This window comes from Palaemon carinicauda, chromosome 27 (assembly GCF_036898095.1).
Source record: "Palaemon carinicauda isolate YSFRI2023 chromosome 27, ASM3689809v2, whole genome shotgun sequence".
In the NCBI taxonomy this organism is placed as follows: Eukaryota; Metazoa; Arthropoda; class Malacostraca; order Decapoda; family Palaemonidae; genus Palaemon; species Palaemon carinicauda.
Window position 1 is genome coordinate 45,695,619 of NC_090751.1, and position 19,936 is coordinate 45,715,554.

At 33.0% G+C, this 19,936-nt stretch overlaps 1 protein-coding gene across 1 annotated transcript in view; it reads left to right on the plus strand.

Moving 5' to 3' along the window:
* The window catches only part of LOC137620888 (sodium channel protein 60E-like), a 196,810-nt gene that overhangs the window by 122,987 nt on the left and 53,887 nt on the right, over positions 1-19,936 (plus strand). The window contains exons 15-18 of the mRNA XM_068351333.1: positions 4,582-4,716; positions 14,848-15,023; positions 15,189-15,372; positions 17,845-18,090. Of these exons, the coding sequence (XP_068207434.1) occupies positions 4,582-4,716; positions 14,848-15,023; positions 15,189-15,372; positions 17,845-18,090 (741 nt within the window). The remainder of the gene's footprint in view (positions 1-4,581; positions 4,717-14,847; positions 15,024-15,188; positions 15,373-17,844; positions 18,091-19,936) is intronic.

Consider the following 19,936-nt stretch of genomic DNA (forward strand, 5'->3'; position numbering starts at 1 on the left):
AGCAACCTTCTTGAATTTCCATCAATTCTTTACTTGCAACCTTGGCTGGCCACATCTATTTTCTTTGGAGGATTTTTTTGGTTGATACTTTTCTGTCAATATCTTAATAAAAAAAAATCAACTCTATTGCCCAAACATTAAGTTTTTGAGGTTCCAGAAACTTCACATAGGCTTACTTATTCATGAGATCAGTCTATGCCACTCCCCTATATAGAACAAGAAGTAAGTTCCCTAGTTAAGAACTTTCAACTGGAGAACTTTCAAAGGTAGCAACCTTTGTCCAATAAGTCTAAAATGTTTTGAATAAATACAAAGCAGAAAACAAATTGATTAACTTTTTTAAAGTATTTTACTATGCATAAATATCTAGGAATCATTGTTACATATATAGGCTAGCTCACTAATGTTAGGAATATCAGCTGACTTAAAACAGAGGAGTGTAGGGGTGGGTGGTTATGAGGTGAATGGTCTAAGTTAACCATGTTGGACTTGAGAACTTTTTAACTTTGGAACCCACTCTGGGAAAACATCTCCTTATTTAAGAGATTTATTGTGTCTGTTTCTACTATTTGTTCTCCCTTGAGAGAGGTCTTGCCAGCTAGCTATTTAGCGCATGTACTGTCCCTGTTTTCAAGTTGTTTAGGATAACATCTTTTAAAGAAAGAAACTTTCTTGCTCCTTGTATAGGAAAGAATTCAGAACATATCCCTTGAAATGATTTAGGAACAACAGAGGTGATGAAACGGGTATCAAAACTGGTGTACCAAACTCAGTACAGCAACAGATTTCTTCTGATGTTAAGCTATCTATTAAATACAAACTGCCTTCAGAATGGTTTAGTACCATCACATTAGTCTTTGAAGGCGAGTTGTGGGACTTATATTAAAGAAAGGACTACATATCAAGTTCTTTTAGACATAAAAGATATGTTTTAAGTTCCTTGTGTATCTTTATCTTTTAACTTCATTACATCAACAGGTGATGTAACGAATATTTAGGCTGTACAGAAAAGTGTTAATGTTGTTTAACCATGTGGTATAATACATACTACCAGGGTTCTTTTAATACATTTCATGGGAACGTCCAAAAAAAAAAAAAGTTATTAACTCTTTGTTAGTAAACATGACATCAGGTTTATAGTATGTTCAGGCATATCCCTTACACTCCCTAAGAAGAAATTCAGGAAAATCCTTTATGAAAGGTTATGAATTACATTTTGGAGCTTTATCTTCATAATTCAATGGTATAGATGAATTTAATTATTTCTGGATTTAGATTGAGAAAAAATTTTCTGATTCTACCATAAGGATTTTATATATCTCATCAGTAGACTTGAAATTGAAGATCAATTATGCTAAAGATCTTCTCCCACCAGATTGGATATTCCAGTTTATCAAAGAAACCCCCATTTCTTTCCTCAATTGCTATTCTAGGTTTTGGAATTTATTCTGTAATTACTTCCCTTCACATTTATAAATGACATACATAGCATTATTTACTATTTAACATTTTCGTAAAATTGTGTGCATTTCACATATAGTATTTGGGTAACAGAGCTAAGATACATAAATGATGATGCAAATGAATCCTGATGAGGGCCAAGTTCCTGAGAATGTGTATTAACTTTTGAAAAATTCCTATGGTATGCAAAACTTTAATATGGTACAGTATATCATTCCTAAGTGAGGTATAATATTGTGAATTAGTCTTGAGCAAAACTTTGCTTTTTCATTTTGCGTGGTAGGTGTTGTTGGGGTAGTTCAACTATGTTCTCTAGGGCCTGTCATGGCCCTCCCCATTGATGAAGGGATTATCTAAATGAAAGACAACCTGTGAATAGTGGTTTTTCGCACGCCTTTGTTTAATACACGACACCTACAAGGTGTTCGCGCGAGGGTTATAACCTCTGCATTCCATGCTTTTATCTTTCTCTAGTATATTTGGAAGATTTATATTAGGAAAGGTATAAGGAAGGACCTTTCTCACCGGGCGTCACAGGCCTCTTCCCAGAAATAGATTTTTCCTTCGTCAAAATCCCTTTTTTCATTTTGCCATTTTCCATTTCTTCCAATCAGCTGGCCCTAAAAAAATAGTAAATATAAGTTTGTGATATGGATTTTTAGAAAAAATAGTGATCATTGGGTTGGATGTTTTCTCAGTTTTAACCTTAAAAAATTTGTGCTACATATTGTCTTTATTAAACAAAAGAAGGTTGATGGGATGCCGAGAAGCAAAAGGTGTTTGATGTGGGACTTTCACATAACCTTTTGCACATTTATAAGAAAAAATTGCCTAAAAATTCTGAGGACAGCTCATCTTATTTTGTTTTGTCACCTCTATCAATCTAAGCTTTGTTCATGAGCCAAGAAGAGATCTTAATCTCTTTCCCACCCTTATCTATATATCAAGGAGTTGGTTGCGTGATGTGCCACAACAACATCAGGAATGTCATTAATTTGACACTTGGGATTTTACAATCACATTCTGTTGCAGTCATCAACCACGGCTTCCCTTCTAGTCACTTTCCACACCGTGCAGGACATATGGTGTTAGTATTCTTACACCCCTACTGCAGTGCATGAGAAGGAATTATATTCTGCAGTCAGGCAACTACTGACTCAAGTCAAGAGAGATTTGGTCTTTCTTCCTCATCTCATCCTCCATGCCCTGTACTTGAGTGGAAATGTTTTATTCTAACCCTGTGGATGTTGGCTAGCTGATGCCTTGAGATGACCAAAATATACATTCTGCTCTCAACAATTGTTTAACAGCTAGTTTTTCATCATTGAGGGAGGGATTTAACTGTAGCCATAAAAACTTGATGGAAGCTATTAGAAAAAATTTTAATAGAGGCAAATTTTATAAAACATTGTCTTTCTGTTGTCTGTACCTTAACCAAAATAATTTTGGTGTCCAGGACTTTGGTTATCATCTTTGCCACAGTTTTAATAGTGAACTGAATCTTCAGTAAGGAATTAAGAATTTACAGCCTCCATCACTATTTTGGTATTGCCAAACTTATTTTTGGAATGTGTTTGATTCCATGTTATTTTGTTTATCTGGTTTTAAGGTAATTGAAAAAAGGTATCATAAATCTCAAGATTTTTTCTTTATAATAAGTTCTTACCAAAATCCTATTTAAAGAGAAACCATCTCTTAATGGCTTGAAAAATTTATCTGCTAAGTATACCCGTAATTTCCACATTTTTGGATAATGCTTAGTCTGAGAATCCTCAAAGCTGTTAAGACAAGCTTTCTGTTTTTTTCTCCTTCCCAGAGAAAAATATCCTTGTCATCTTTCCAACCAATTTCCATATAAGCTGGGAGATATATTGATTGGACCCATATTCTTTACCATCTTCACTCTGGATAATCTTGGATTTTGTAAAGATTTTTATTCACTTGGTTTTGATTGCCATTACAAGAAAGTATTTTGACTGCCTTTAGGTATCCTGGTAATACCAAAGTATTTAACTTTATTACATGTTTTCAAAGCAAATCTATTGCCTTATTTTTTAAACATTCCTTATGTCACAGCTCTGTTGGGGATCAGAAAATGGAAAGTCCATTTTTCTGCACTATTTTTTGCCAGTCATCTCTTAAATTTGATGTTTTGACAAATTGAAAAATTATGCTTTTCATTGTCAAACAAATCAGCACTACCCAGCTGATCTTGTTTTTTTTTTTTTTTTTACCTAGATAAACTATTGAGCATTTTTTATGCTCTAGTTACATACATGGAGTGCTAAGTAATGCAAAATTTGATTCTTCAATATTAGCAGAATTGAGGCTTATCGTCACCCTTATAAACTAACTGCCTAAGTCATTATCTCTACTTGTTGGGAAATAAAAAATCCTTCTCATTTCCTAATTCTTTATATCATTGTGTTGAGCTTCAATTAACAAATTCTAATTCACAAATTCTTCTGTTAAGAATTTGTGATTGAAGCACAAGACAATGATATAAAGAATTAGGAAATGAGAAGGATTTTTTATTTGATTTCCCAACAAGTGGAGAAAATGACTTAGGCAGTTAGTTTATGAGGGTGACGTTATTCAAAATTGATTTGTATACTATGAATATACTGTATAACTAGAATTTACCTTAAGTCCATATTATATTTTTATGTGACAATAATGATCAATTTAACATAAGCTTTCTGAATTTACCACAAGAAGCTTCACGATAACCCATATAAAAAATAAATTATTCTGGTTCTAGCTGGGCTCAGAGTAAAGATTATAACAAGAAACCTTTTTTTGTGCATGTATTTATTTTTATCAATGACTTTCTATTTGTAGTGTAATTGGTATCATCAATATAGCTTTTGAATTACTTTTACCCTTTTTAAACATACACTTAATTTAAAATTCAAAATTTATAAATTGAATGCTGCAGCATAATTTTCTTCATTTCTGTTGTATTACTTGCTGCTTGTATTTTTCAGTAGAATAGAATTTTCTTTTAATACATTGGTACTATACAAGTGCAACTTTTAATTCATCTGTACAGCAGCAGCCTCAGTTAAAGTATGGCTTTAAGATAGTTGTAAGTGCTCAGGTTAAACCTTACCTCCCCAGATAAGCTTCCGTGGAATACGCAGGTCAAGCTCAAAGGATATTGAAGATTTTCAGGATGTGACTTTCCATTCTCAGCCTAAAGAATCAATTGGTAAACCACTGGGTAATGGTGGGCCGAGGGGAAGATACTGGCAGGTGAGATCAGCATAAATCTCTGGATTTGAATCAGTGCTTGTACTGTAATAATGTGAAGCATTGGATTATCCCTCCCAATTCATTTTCTCCCTTTCCAGTTTCTTTTCTATTTTTAAATTGCTTCTTCCCTATGGTTTGGATGTCTGTTCTATATAAAATTACATCATAGAGAAAGGGGCTGGGATATATTATTTGTTTTTGAATGGCAACTTGAACTTTTATTTAGGAAATTCTCTCATATCAACTTTTAAGACTGAGCATCACATTTCAAGACTGTAAGTTTACTGAGTTGAACTAGAAGTTATGGATAAATTGAAGAGGAAAGTATTTGGTGAGGATATAAACAATTATTTACTACATTTGAAGTGATGATTATAATTATTTCCATGAACCTCCCCTGTTGTTCATATTGCTTCTTTTCCAAAAACATAGTTTATCAATATTTACCCCTAAAACTAAAAAAAAAATCCCATTTTCCCTTTCAATAGAGATAGGCTTCAAATGAAGTAATGGGACACTAGCAATTAATGGCAAGAAGTGAAGCACCAGTATCTCTTTGTTTCTCTTGTTAAAGTTTGTATTTTTGATTGTGTGATATTTCTCGTCTTTTAATTCATATTCTTTCTAATGCTTTCTATCTACCTTCGTGAGTCGGATTAACAAAAACGCATCTTTACACGTTGCAATTAATGTCCAACTGAGATTATAAGGTACGGGTGACAGAACAACACCCTACAGTTTCGTCTCGCCATATGGGGCGGGTTTGTTAATATTATGGTAAGGGAATGGCTGACGTTGGCATTTGCTTCGGCCAGGCGGTAAAGTTGGAATCAAATAATTACAAAGAAACAAAACTGAGAATCACAATATTAGATTATTTCAACACCCCTCCTTGCTGAACAGTTTTTTTATAACTTCAACAAAGAAGAAAATTATTTAAAAGAAAAGTAACAAAATCTTTGTTTCAACACTGCAAACAAAATACTCATGAACAGCTTTGTTATAACTTCAGTAAGGATAAAAGCTATTTGAATTGACATAACATTCTGCTTCAACATCACAAACAAAATATTCACTCTGAGTATGCATAAACTTTTAAGCACATCAGATGAAATATAGTCACAAAAACACACTGTGATAAGAAGGATATAATGCTGTATAAAATTATTTGCTTAGAGGTCAAAAAATTTTTAGTTTGCAGTTGCATTTAAAACTAGCACATATTAATGGGTATAATATGCAGATAATACATGTTAGTAACAGAATATGCAAACTATAAATTAATATTGCAAAGTAATTGACAAACAAACTTGCCAATTTTTGCAATAACCACAAAAATTGAACTATAAATGGCAAATGAGAACTTGCAAATTTGACAATAAACTACCAACATTGCATAATAATACAAAAAAATTTACTTGGAAATTTGATAACATTAAACTACAAACAGTGCATAATAATTGGCAGAAAATTACTTACAAACTTGATAAAAATGAACGACCAACATTTGGTATAAAGGAAGAATAAAGGCACTTTTACTGCAGACAGTCTCAACTTGGTGATTAGTTCTTGGGTCCTCTTTGTGCAGAGGCTCTTGATAAAGAGATCGGTTAAATTCTTCTTTGATAGAAGGTACTTGATGCTGATTTTTCCAAAGTTTATTTGCTCTAGTGCGAAGTGCTATTTTATCAATGTACTTTGATCTCCCAGAACAATGAGTGTCATTTGCTAAGGCTATAGCACCCTGATTGTCAACTTTTATTTCTGTTGGTTTGTCGACAAAATTCTTGAATCCGTGTTCCCAAAGTAGTTGTCTGAAATAAACTACTTCTCATGTTGCTTCACTAAGTGCTACATATTCTGCTTCATTTGTTGAGAGTGTAGTTATTATCTACTACCTGCTTCTGCATGGTATTGGTTCACCTGCTAAGAGGATTACAAATCCATAGATGAATTTTCTTCCATTATGATCATTTGCATGGTCTGCATCCACCCATGCTGTCAGACGTTCTTGAGTTTTCTGGTAGCAAATGGCTAAATCTTGAGTCTTGAGATATTATAGCAGATATTTTGCATTCTTCAGATCTTGTTTGTGAGGATTTTTATATTTCTGGAATAGTGCTCCTGTGGCAAAAGCTATGTCAGGCTTAGTGTAATTTACTAGGTGTAACAAGCTGTCAGTGATCCTTTCTTGAAATGTCACATCTGAATTTCCAACAATGATAAAATCATCTACATGAACAGCAATAATTGTTGTTTTTGCTTCATTATAGAAGACACATCTGTCATATTCAGATTTAATGAGGCCCATTTTTGTCAGCTCTTTGTTTAGTTCTTCATTCCAATTTCTACTGCTTTGAGGTAAGCTGTAGATACTTTTCTCCACTTCACAAACAAAATATTTTCTGTTTGCAACTTTACATCCCTTTGGTTGTTCCATGAATATGACTTCCTTCAGTCCACTGTTGGGATAGGCTGAATTAACATCAAGCTGTTCAACAGACCAGGAATTTTTAGTAGCTAATGCAAGTAACAGTCTAATGCTCAATTTCCTCACTACAGGAGTGTAAGTCTCGTGGCAGTCCCCACCAGGTGTTAGGCAGAACTCTCTGGCCACAAGTCTTACTTTGTGTACCATTACCTCACCAAGTTCATTGTATTTTCTTCTGAATACCCACTTGTAATCAATCACTTGTGTCCTGTTGGTCATGGCACTATTTTCCTGGTGTCCATGCTTTCTAATTCTTCTATTTCTTGCAGCATTGCAGCTTCCCATTCGTCTTTTTCAGGCCAATTGGATGCTTCTTCGACAGTCAATGGGTCTTTCGGAAAATGCTAGAAATCTGTATTAACCTTGCAACATTAGCACTTCTTTGATTTCATTGTTTTTTGGGATCTTTTCAAATTAGGTTCCTCGTCTTGGTTCTCTTGATGATTTTCTTGATGATCTTTATTTTCTTGTTTTTTCAGGAACTTCTTGATTTTCTTTATTGTTTTCCCAGTTTTCAGGCTTGTCTTCTTGACTATCTTGATTGTCTTTCCTGTTTCTATTGCTGGTGTCATCATCAGAGAAATGGTTCTCACTATCGGTGTTATCACTTCCCGGGTCAGATAAGAAGCGAGTTACAATTTGCTTCTTGATTGTGATTCCTACTGCTGGTTTCCTTATCTTGAAAGGGTAAATATCTTCTTTAAAGTCAATGTTAATGGCATTGATCAAGATTTGTTTGTTGATGTTCAACAACTTTTATCCCTTTCGGTTTGGACTCGCCCTCATGTAGACATCTTTCTGCTCGAACTTCTAGCTTTGGAGTCTCCCTTAGTTTAACCCAAGCTTCACAGCCAAACACTGATCAATTTCAGGTTGTCACATTCGAGATTTCATATTTGATTCATCTAAACCCATTTGTGCTTTATTTAACCACCTGAAGACTATTCATTACATTATCAGAACTTAAAGTTTTTTTTTAGCCCTGTAGATTCTTTTATAAGTACTAAAAAGACTGCCTACCTTTATATTGTATTAAAGACACTGGCATGTTTAATTTTTCTAAGAATGTATCAAGGACTACAATTAGCTAGGATATTGTTGTTAATTTCTTTTTACATTTTCCTTTTAATGAAAAGAATTTTTAATCTTGATCTTTAAGAGATATAGATAAATGCAAAATGCCCTTAATTCTGTACTCCAGCATCTGCGATTAGGTATATCCATCCCAGCCATTATAACGGATGTATTTAAGGCTTTTAGTATTAAAAGGCCTCGAGTAATCAGGTCTATTTTGGCATGTGTATGTGGTTTTCCAGTATTTAAAAGTTTTGACTTTTTGAACTGTTGGAAAATGTTTCACTTATAGATTTCATACCTAAAATGGTTTTCCTATTAGCATTGACTTCGGCTAAATGCATAATGAAATGCAAGCACTATCTTTTAAGGTAGGTATCGGACCATAAGATGATTTTGTCTCTTTTACTCTCCATCAGAACAAAAATTGTTTTAAGACTTGTCTGCTGCACTTTTTTTCCACTTATCCTCAGAAATGGTTGTAGGTATTCCTTCAGAAAATGGATTTGTCTATCAGGTAAGAGCTTTTTAGTAATTTTTTGATAAACTATGAATATTAGATAGTGTTCCTAATTTGCTATGTAGTACAGTACTAGAATTCAAAATCATTCTCTGTCCAGAAATGCAATTTTATTTCCATTCAAAAATTTGGTTACAGAAACTTGCCAAGAATTGCATCCAAATCTTATAAAAGCATTCAAGGGAAAGGTTCAGGATGTTAGGAGTTCACCTACATCTAATTTTTACAGAAATCTTACTTTAGAAAGAATTTTAGCAGTTGCGCAACGGTATACCATTTTGGTGTTCGTTGAACATTACCTTGAAGAAAAATATTTTCTTATTGAGATTACTGGGCTATAAGTCCCATTGTGGCTGGTTGCAATGTAGCCTTTTATCTTTTGTGAGTTCAGTTAATGTATAATTAGCCTATCATCCAAATATTTCAAATATCCTAAAAAATACAATCTGGAGTCCCATATTTCAAGGATGGTTTGTTACTATTAATCTAGACCCAGTTGAGTGTAGAATTTTAATAGTCTTGTAATGTAATTTGATTTTATAATTCTCCTATACTTTTCTTTCACTGCCATCCCCCTCCATCAGTGTGGCTTTCAGCAATATGAATATGATGGAAGGTTCATAGAAATAAATGAGATTTTAATTATAAAATTTATTATTTCTATACTCCACTGATGTTCATATACATGCCCACCCTCCTTCCCACTGACTTATAATGTCAAGAAGATAGGGAATAGTTTGACTTCGAAACAAATATCAAGAGGCCCTGGCGCTTTGCTTAGCTTCTCGCTTTTAACCGCTAGTGTGTTTCATCACTTTACTAGAAATATGTCTATTGAAATGTTCAGGTAAATGTCGATAATCAGAGTTTTTGGAGAAGAAGCAATAAGAACATTAGGTTAATATAAAAAATTAAAAAAGGTATTAGAATTCAATTTTTGAAGATTAGTATGAAGAAATTGGTTGTCTATTTAGATTATAAGCTTCGTCCATCTTCTGCATTATAGTGTATGATCAAAAGTCAAGTTGAGACAGACAACATGAATTATTGAATTTTTATTGGATTATGGATGCATCAAATATAATTCCTCGTACTTTTTTCTTAAGAGGCTCAAAACGTTCATAGCATTCATAGCTGAATAAAGGAAAAAACAGATTCAACCCATTAAATCTTTCTATGGAAAGGATTGCTGGATATATTATTAGATAAACTGAAATGTTTGTCACTTTAACTTAAAAGGAAATGGGGTGTTTTTCTTGAACGTATCCAGGTTAATTTTGGATGAAGAAGAATAAAAAGTTTAACACAATTTAAGTCTTCATTGATAGAAAGTACAGCATAAGAGATAATTGTGTAAAATGAAAATGCAAAAAAGAATAGGAAAGTAAGTCGTTTACAGTAAAGACAATTGATTGCATGTAGTAGAATTATACTTTCCCTAACAGAAACCCAAGACAACGGAAACTTTTTTTTCAGACATGTACATCTTATTACAAAGAAAAAAATAACTTTAAAAAACAAATTAATGTATGGTGCACTGTAGTTCACTTTACAATGGTAAGAGTGAGTTTCCTTGATTAGTTTTAGCTAATTGACTTATGCTTAACCTGCTCTTCATCTTTTAGAAAATCAACATCCAAAATAAAAACAAATCCTTTTAAATTAAAATCACTATGTAAAGCCATGCATTATAGATTAAAAAGTCTAAGGCCTAACGGTATGTTGTCTTACTCTGATGGAGTGTGAAGGACTATACAGTATTATATTGGTGAAGTATTGATAGGAATTATGCAAAGATATTAGTCACAGAAATGCAGTGCATGCCTTCCACAGCTTTTAGTTGTTCACATGACTATATTAATCTTATTCCAATTTGACAGTTGTTACATGTGATAAATCAGTACTATATAGTGGTGAGGTTTAAGTCCTCTGTTTACAATACTAGAGCTTTAGCTAAAAATCGGATATACAGTATTTCAATAGCTGTGTTGGGTAATGTAATTGTTGACCAATATAGAATTTGTAAATAGGAAAGTTAGTATTGGAAAAGGGAAGCAAATTATTGGCTCTCGGGGAAAGGTAAGATGTGTGATAATGACTCCTTAAAGCATGGTATGCCTTATTTTTGCACGACTGTTTGTCTAAGTATTCCACTTCATTTCCAATTTCATGTTTTCACGCTAGTAATGTACTAGTGCAGTAGCTGTTATTATTACTAATTTATTTGCAGTGGATTTTACCGTATCGCTGCCCTTTCTCATATAAATATATATTTTTTTATTACAATTCATTGGGTACCTTTAGTAAAACTAGTGATTTACAACTGACCGAAATTTGATAGATTTGAGAATTTCTTTTTAATAATGTTCAAAATATTTTATATTACCAAGATCAGAAAAAGTTCTGTAATGATTAATCTTAACATTAAGCTATTTCATTTATTGTGAAAAAGTACAAATTGAAATTTATTACCAAGGTGAATACAATTAAAATCTGTAATGTACATTCATGTGAAACCTTTAGTTATGGTGGTCCTTAAAACAATTTACATTAATTTTTTTTAGCTAATATCACAGAATAATTTCGCCAACTCTTTAATGTGATGAAGTTGTGGAAGCAAAATTGTAAGAAAGAATGTGACTATTCATTGTTAACTCTAAATTCTGTTAAAGCTCTTGATAGAAAAAAGGGTCTCAAATAAGGACATACTGTATTGTAAAGTTTTTACTATTTTCAATAGAGGATTGGTTTGACTTTTATCATAACTACTGTAGAGAGGTAAAGCCCCATTCTGTTCCTTTTTTATATTGACTACCCCCAAAATTGTGAGAAGTGCTTTGGTAAATAGAGAGAAATAGACTGTAGATATGATATTACCTGTAACATTACTGATGGCTTCTTTCTAATTTTTCATATTTCTAATAACAGGGCATCTAATTTTTTATGTTTTTTACTTGATGGTACATAAATTTCTAAAGTGAAAATTATATACATTTGATTGTTTGAAGGTTTTCCCAGCATTGTGACACAGAATGTTTAGCTGAATGTTTTCCTAAAATATCTCATCCACAGTAGTCTCTGATGAAGCTTTAGGATTAACCTTTTGTTTACGAAGGACTAACAATACTCTTTTGCACCTGTGTTAGGCAAAGGACTCAATTTGGTTGGGGAAGATACTTGCATGTGCACTAACGCAGTAAGGAAAAATTCAATATGTGCTAAACGCCGAGCTAGGTTCCACTGCCATCCAAAACATAATGCAATAATTTTTCAGCTCATAACGAAAAATGATAAAAACCTACTAAAATGTTTTGCACCTTATTCCTCATGATTGCCTACTTCAGCGTATGGAGTAATATTAGTATCCAAACAAACAGCTTGGTTTTCTATCTTGGAATCTTCTTTGAATTTTACCTTGAATTAGAAGTTACTTTTCTTTTGGGGTCTTTGATGTGCAAGCTGAAAGCCAAAAACTGTCAACTTGCCCCACATTAATCACGGTTGTTCAAATCAGATTGCTCCTTCAATATGTGACACAAAGAAAATTTTCATCTTTAACAACCAGAACAATCCACACAAGAATGCATAGGAAATCCAGTAGAAGACATCCCTTATTAATCTGCTTCCAAATAACCTCTTATAACACACAAATCCACAGAACTGCATGTCTTGTTAAAACCAGAAATGACGTAAAGAACGAAAAGGCAATACGATGATAGGTCACAAAAGCGCTCTCATTGTCATGAAGTGGTATGAAATATTAATACCCCACTAAATTGGCAATACTATTTGAGCAAAAGAAAATGGAATTTTTTTTAGGTGTTGGGTAGACATCGACATTTTAATCTGCTTCGAGAACGAAGTGATATGATCCGTAGGAGAGGTTCATAGAAATAAATGACACTGCAGGTCATAATAACAGATGGGAGGAAGTATTAGTAGACTTATCATCTCAGGGAACAGTTTTTAAAACTTTGTAGTATAAGTAGTCGTAGTTGTGCAGCCTCATTAGAAGACATTATAAAATAAGCATTATCAGAACTTACTGAAGTAACTGATTTTGATACATCTCACTAATATGTTTTTTGTAATGATTGAAATAATAGTACATCATTCATATTGATGTCATTCACATTTATATCAGCCTCAGCTTCTGAATCGCAGTTCTGGAGAAGCATCCAAATTCATAACTTTAGGATTTCCCCTTTTTACTTCCAACAGTAACTTTGCACCTGCTCTAGGCAAAAGAATAGTTTTGGCTGTTGAGGTACCAAGGGAAACTTAAGATATGCTAGTGCCTGAGTTTACACAAGCCTGAATCCAACTGCCATCCAAAAATTTATGCAACTATTGGTCAGCTTCATCTGAAAATTTGAGACTTCAAAACCTTTGTACTGTGCTTGGCTCTATAGGAACCATATAATAAGTCTCATCATAAATAGCAGTATAGAGAGGTTTTGTATAAGCGGTACTTTAGCAGGTGTTAGGATATTAACCCTCTCGTGCTTTTCGGGGTACGCTAAATCAATGAAGTTCAATGTGGGCTGGGGAGAATGGTGCCGCCCATGGATTTTTTTGTGTGTTTCTTAACGTCCAAACTATGACAGGGTATAGTTTCTGGTTTATTGCATTATGTAAAGGAATGATTGAACTTTTTCATGATGCAAGCAGAATATCTCTTGCATTGCTTGAAAATATTAAAAAGCATGATGAACATGAATTTTCCTGTGACAAACGTATATTTCTTATAATTATAAAAATATATGATTAAGGAGTTTATTTTATAATGAATAGTGTAGAAATGGTTGATCTTTGAGAGTGATTCAATGATTTTGATATGAATATCATTTGTGAAGAGCTGTGACCTCTAAAAATACAAAATATTATTGAAGTGCAATTTTAATGTTTTTCAAAGTTAATGTGAACATTTTGCATCGTATCTAACCAAGGAATAAAAGTAGAGAAAACTGAAAGTTTTATTAGATAGCTGAATAGATTTTCTGTATAACCAATATATAAAAATATATGTATTATTAGAATGAAACTGATTAATTGTTGTTAGATTACGGACGAGTTTCTTTTTGCACTCGTAAGAAATTCTATAATTTGTAAGGAACCCTTCTCTCAAATACAAACATGAACTCATTTTGGCTTGCCCATATGAGCAACAATTAAGAGAGCTTGTTTTCATTCTAAATATATTAGTCAAATCTCCCAGAAAGTAAATAAATCAAATATAAGGTTTATTATAAACTCTTGGAATTACTATACAGTTTATTTCAAGTTTTCTAACATAGATGATGATAACATAGCTTAGGGAAACACCTCTACCAAGAATAATCCATTAAAAGTGTACTTTTTTTTAGGTTTTACAAAGTTTCTACTGCCATTTGATATTATTTGGTCATATCATTTCCCACTTACTCATTACAAAGTATTTCTTCATTGAAGATTACTGCCCCCTAAAATGAAGTCTAGGCCAAAAACTTTTATTTTTTATTTTTCTCTTTTTTTATTAAGACAGTCGCTCTCTGAAGGATACCCTTCATCATATTCATAGAGCTTATTAGATGAATATTAGTTGTCTTCATTTACTAGATAGATGCTAAGATTTGGTTCATATGAGAGAGGTTCAATGACTAGTAACTATCGCTCATGAAGAAATTTGACTTGCAACTTCAATGTAGAATATGACCTCCAATGTAGAATGATGCAGCATCAAGTTTACACAATTGTAGCAGCTGGGGTTCTTTTAAATAAGGAAGCCTCCAGACTGATGGTCTAAGCAGTCTTTTGAAATAAATTTTTTAGTAATTTTATCTCTTGAGGTATCTTGATCTGAATCCTTTGCTTTTGAAAACTGACATGGTACACAGACAATACTGTACACTTATTTTAGAACTTAGTTTCCTTTTTAATAGAAAAAATAGCCAGTACGTAACATGTGAAGGGATAAGATTTTATTTACTTAATCATTCATTCTATTTGTCAGGTGACAGATATTATCCCACAATGATCAGATGATTCACATTAAAAAACATTTCAGGCTGTCAAGAAGGATATGCCTAAATCTTTGAATAAGACTCAGAGTTGGAATGCTGTAATCAACTACGTAGACACCATAACAACAGGTGTTAAAGATGATGAAGATCCAAGATTCAAGAGAACAGAAATTAAAGCTAAAGAGCCAGCAGACTGTTTTCCAAGACAAATCTTCAGCAAGTAAGTATTATTTGTAGACAAGTACATTCCTACAAGTGCAATTTTGATAAGATATGAACCCATGACAAATAGCAGTGAATATTTTTATAGGAAGTTTTTTTTTTTTAAGAGGACTGCCACTTTATTCATCACGACTAATGCTTTCTTTTCACCTGTGATTATCAGGATCCGGTGCTGCCAAACATGTACAGAGACTGGTCTTTACAGAAAATTTTATTTGTTACGACAAAGTGCTCTTTATGTTGTGGACAGCCCTTATTTTGAATGGTTCATCCTGCTTCTCATATTTGCATCTTCAGTAACTTTGTGTTTTGAAGATGTCCACTTGGATTCAAAAACGGAACTCAAGGTAAAGAGTTGAAGAAATTTAATTTATTATATTCAGTGTCATCGTAAAGTAAAATTAGTAACACCTGTTGTAAAGGTGTCAAAGGCAAGCTTTTGATGTAACAAATTTCTTGGGATGTTACATAGAATTCACTTTTGTGTAGCTCAGCAGTTTTTTGTTGAAGTTGATTGTAGATAAGTATAATGATGTACTAAAAATTATGTTTATATGTTTTGTGGCACTCCAACAGGAGAGACGGGTATTTATTCGCAATTTCTTCTTCGTACCTTCTTCCACCTGCTTCTGAATGCTTCTGTTCTTCTGCTGCTATCTGTTTTAACTGTGGTTTGGGTGGAATCTTTCACTCAGCCAAAACCTATGTTGTTAAAACACTCTCACATGTTCACCACAGCATGGAGTGTATATCCACATTTAACACACATTGTGTGCGCACATTAATCATAATCAGATTGATACAAGTACAGTAATATAAACAACACAAACACACATAGATGCTGCAAAGTAGCTATAGAGTTCTGGAATTATGTGGTTATGCTCTTTCTTATTATACTTTTGTAAAGTATTTAGTTGTGGTTTATTATATTTTTGGTATTTTGATACTGCTGCATTAGCTTTGCGTAGGCATAGTAGTTGAACAGTGTAATTTTGCCCTGAAAGTTTTAGTATTGTTTTGTATTTTGTTTTCTAGGTTAAGTTTACTTTTTAATTTTTGTAGAGTTTTGTGGTATAATTAGAAAGTGCATATTGTTGTAACTCCAGACCTGCCAGTGTTGCTGCAAGTTCAAATGATTCTACTGTATCTTACAAATCCTGACATAAATCTATTAAACTGTCCTGCTATTGCTGTACTTTACTATTACTACTGTCACCTTTACCCTGTCATACCTAATTTTAACCCTTTACAGCGTGCAACTTTGACCTGTGATATCCTTTTCATTACAAATGATGCAAAACAGTATCAGTGTTACAGTTATAAGTGTTACATCTGGCACCATATAAACACCTTTATCACTAAAATTGCCTCTTGTATTAGCACAGTCACACTGTATCACCAATTTCGGTCATCACCATCACTTGTATATCTCCCTCATTCTATCAATCACTGACACATTACAGTGTATACATTTTGTATACATTCAATGTAACAAGAACTTTTTGCATTTATATCCACAAGGTGTACTTTCATCATCATTGACATTAACATTGTTTTTATTAGTAACTTTTAACAAAATTTACATAATACAGCAATTTTCAGTTACTAACTACTCACAAACATCATGTAGGTATTATACTAAATGATTCACATGATGCGAACATAGCCACTGTATCTTCAGAATTCGTGACATGAACTCTACAGCCATATGGGCCGTACAGACAAAATCTAGTCCAGGTGCTCCTCCATTAATTAACCAACCAAAGTTCATGATGTTACTCCAGTACTCTTTGTGTCATTTGCACTGTCAACCATTATAAATGATCCTTGGTTCACTTGACCAAGCTTAGTCCTATGATATGTGGTTGATAATTATATGATAAGAATGATACATGATTTCTTACTTGATTGTGATGTTCTCATGATCCTTAGTGTTTCTAATGATTTCAAGAATGTTTTGATTGCATAAAAAAATTTCCAACTTTCTAAATACAGTACTTGACTCGACACACTTATCTTTTTAAATGTGCTGTATTTGAATTGCAAAGAAAATGCAGGGATGAATGATGGAAAACATGACTCATTTTGCCATTAATTGATATCAGTCTTCGCTGAGATATTTAAAGTATTTTTAAAAGGAAAGAGGGTACATCTTTCTGTTGATTCCCTGTATTTTATCAGTACTGTATTTTCAATGCACATTTCTCTCCCTAATGTCCAATGTGTTGCTTGTGATGTTATTGGTTGGAACACCCTGGCTTCAGTGTTTATCTGTGCGTAAATTTATTGTCCATGTGATGCCCAATGACATCAAAAGCCCGGAATGCGCATCGATGATATTAATTTTGCATTTTTGTGTCGTCGGCGAAGTTCACTGGTCAATTTTGCAAGAATTTGAGGTTGGCATTTTTGTTTGTCCATATGTGTTGACCCCTTTAATTTCCGAGGAAAAATAACTACACAGGCGATCAAGATTTTCTTCCTATGGAAAGAAAATTATAGCAATAACTAAAATATAAACTAGTAATTTATATATTGTATCTAGATGTATCCATTTGTGCAGGACCAGCTCCTTTTATTTTTATGTACCCTACCCACTTTTAACTCTTAGAATGATTAACATTTAACATTAATGTACTTTATATATCATGTCATTTATTTTTTATACATGATGTATTGTTCTTTCAAGTTCAATATTTTATGTCAAAGCAATACTAATCTGTATTTACTTCTTGATTTTCCCCCTAAAGATAAGCCATCTGGCTTAAGCCCCACCACTTCACAAGGGATACTCATTATTATTTTGCCATCTGCTACAGGAAATTCTCAAGTACCTGAATTTGACCTTCGCCATCCTCTTCACTCTTGAGATGGTTGTGAAGTGGATTGCTGTGGGATTTGTCAAGTACTTTTCATCTGTGTGGACACTCTTGGACTGTTTTATTGTCATGGTGTCTTTGTGCAGCCTTTTCATCAAGCAAGATAATCTTATTGCCCTTCGAAGTCTTCGTACCTTAAGAGCATTAAGACCCCTGCGTGCTATTTCACGCTGGGAAGGCATGAAGGTAGGTTTGGCATTTAGAATATATTGTTTTCTTTATTCAGTTATATTAGTTTTTCATAAATATCCACTGTCTTTACTTTTGACCATCTTATGGCTATCTCAGTTTTACATAATTCCTAGTCATTTGTAAAAGTTATGTTGCAAGGGCAAAAGTATATGTTCTATCAGGAGTTGAGCATTATAATCTGCAGTCTTTGAAACATTGAAAACACTACATACAAAACTGTTGTAAAATACTCAAAATGTTACACATTTAGAATGTAAGTAACCTTTTGAGATTCTGGGGATCCCAAAAGTTGTCCATGGCAAATCTTAAAATTGTAACATCACAGGAGCTTAGCTGTATTTAATTTTTCAGTTATGATCATAAAGATATTTTAAGAATAGTAACATTAAAATAAATATTTTCTATATAAACTATAAATACTTTAACAAAACAAGAGGAACATAAATTATATAGAATAGTGTGCCCGAGTGTACCCTCAAGCAAGAGAACTCTAACCCAAGACAATTGAAGACCATGGGACAGAGGCTATGGCACTTCCCAGGACTAGAGAACAAAGGTTTGATTTTGGAGTGTTCTAGAAGAGCGGCTTACCATAGCTAAAGAGTCTCTTCTACCCTTACCAAGAGGAAAGTAGCCACTGAACAATTACAGTGCAGTAGTTAACCCCTTGTGTGAAGAATAATTGTTTGGCAATTTCAGTGTTGTCAGGTGTATGAGGAGAGAGGAAAATCTGTAATGAATAGGCCAGACTATTCTGTGTATGTGTAGGCAAAGGGAAAGAACTGTTACCAGAGAGAAGGATCCAATTTAATACTGTCTGGCCAGTCAAAGGATCCCATAACTATCTAGTGGTAGTATTTCAATGGGCGGCTGGTGCCCTGGCCAACCTACTACCTACTATGATAGAGTAAGATAAAATTTGGCATTCCTCAAGTCATTTGCTTGAATAGTTTATCCATAATTAAGTTATTTACTAATTCTGTATTTTGGGTGCCACTTTTCATTTTATTCTTGTCCTTGTATTTGAGAAGTGACCTGAATTATTTTTCCAAATATTTTATCTCTTAAGCATTTGCCATGGTAATTGGTCTTTGAACACCAATCCCTGATATTTTAAGCTTCCATGTTTAGATAAATTAGGAAGCCATTCACAGTGGTCATATTTCTTTTCCATAATACACCCACTGAATACAATATATGAAGTGTCATTCAAAGTTTTTGTAGTCATACACTCCAGAAAGTGATAATGATGTGTAACATTCCAATTTTGTCTATATTTTGACATAGTTTTAATAAAATTAATTATATACAAATTTAATCATGTAAATATATATATATATATATATATATATATATATATATATATATATATATATATATATATATATATATATATATATATATATATATATATATATATATATATATATATATATATATATATCGTATTTCCCGTGTGATAAGACGCTACAAGTGGTAAGACGCGCCCTTAAATTAGCAAATCATTTTTGGGAAAAAAAAAAAAGATTTTACAATTCCTTGCAGCAATTCCTAATCCAAAACTCTAGTGAGATTTTGTGTAGCACAGTAAATTTTCGTATTTTGGATATATTGGCAAATGCTTAAGTTAATATTACTTAGTTGAACACCAGTTATCCCAATTTATTTACATATTAATAAAAGAAACCACTGAAATCAGTCGTAGTTGCCTCAACAACTATTTGTTTAGTGTTCCAAGTGTTGTTTACATAAAAGCAGTGTTGCCAACAGTTGATAAAATTTTGGTAAAGAAGTAAAATTCCAGTAATATTTTCCAAATTTATCATATAGCCTACATATT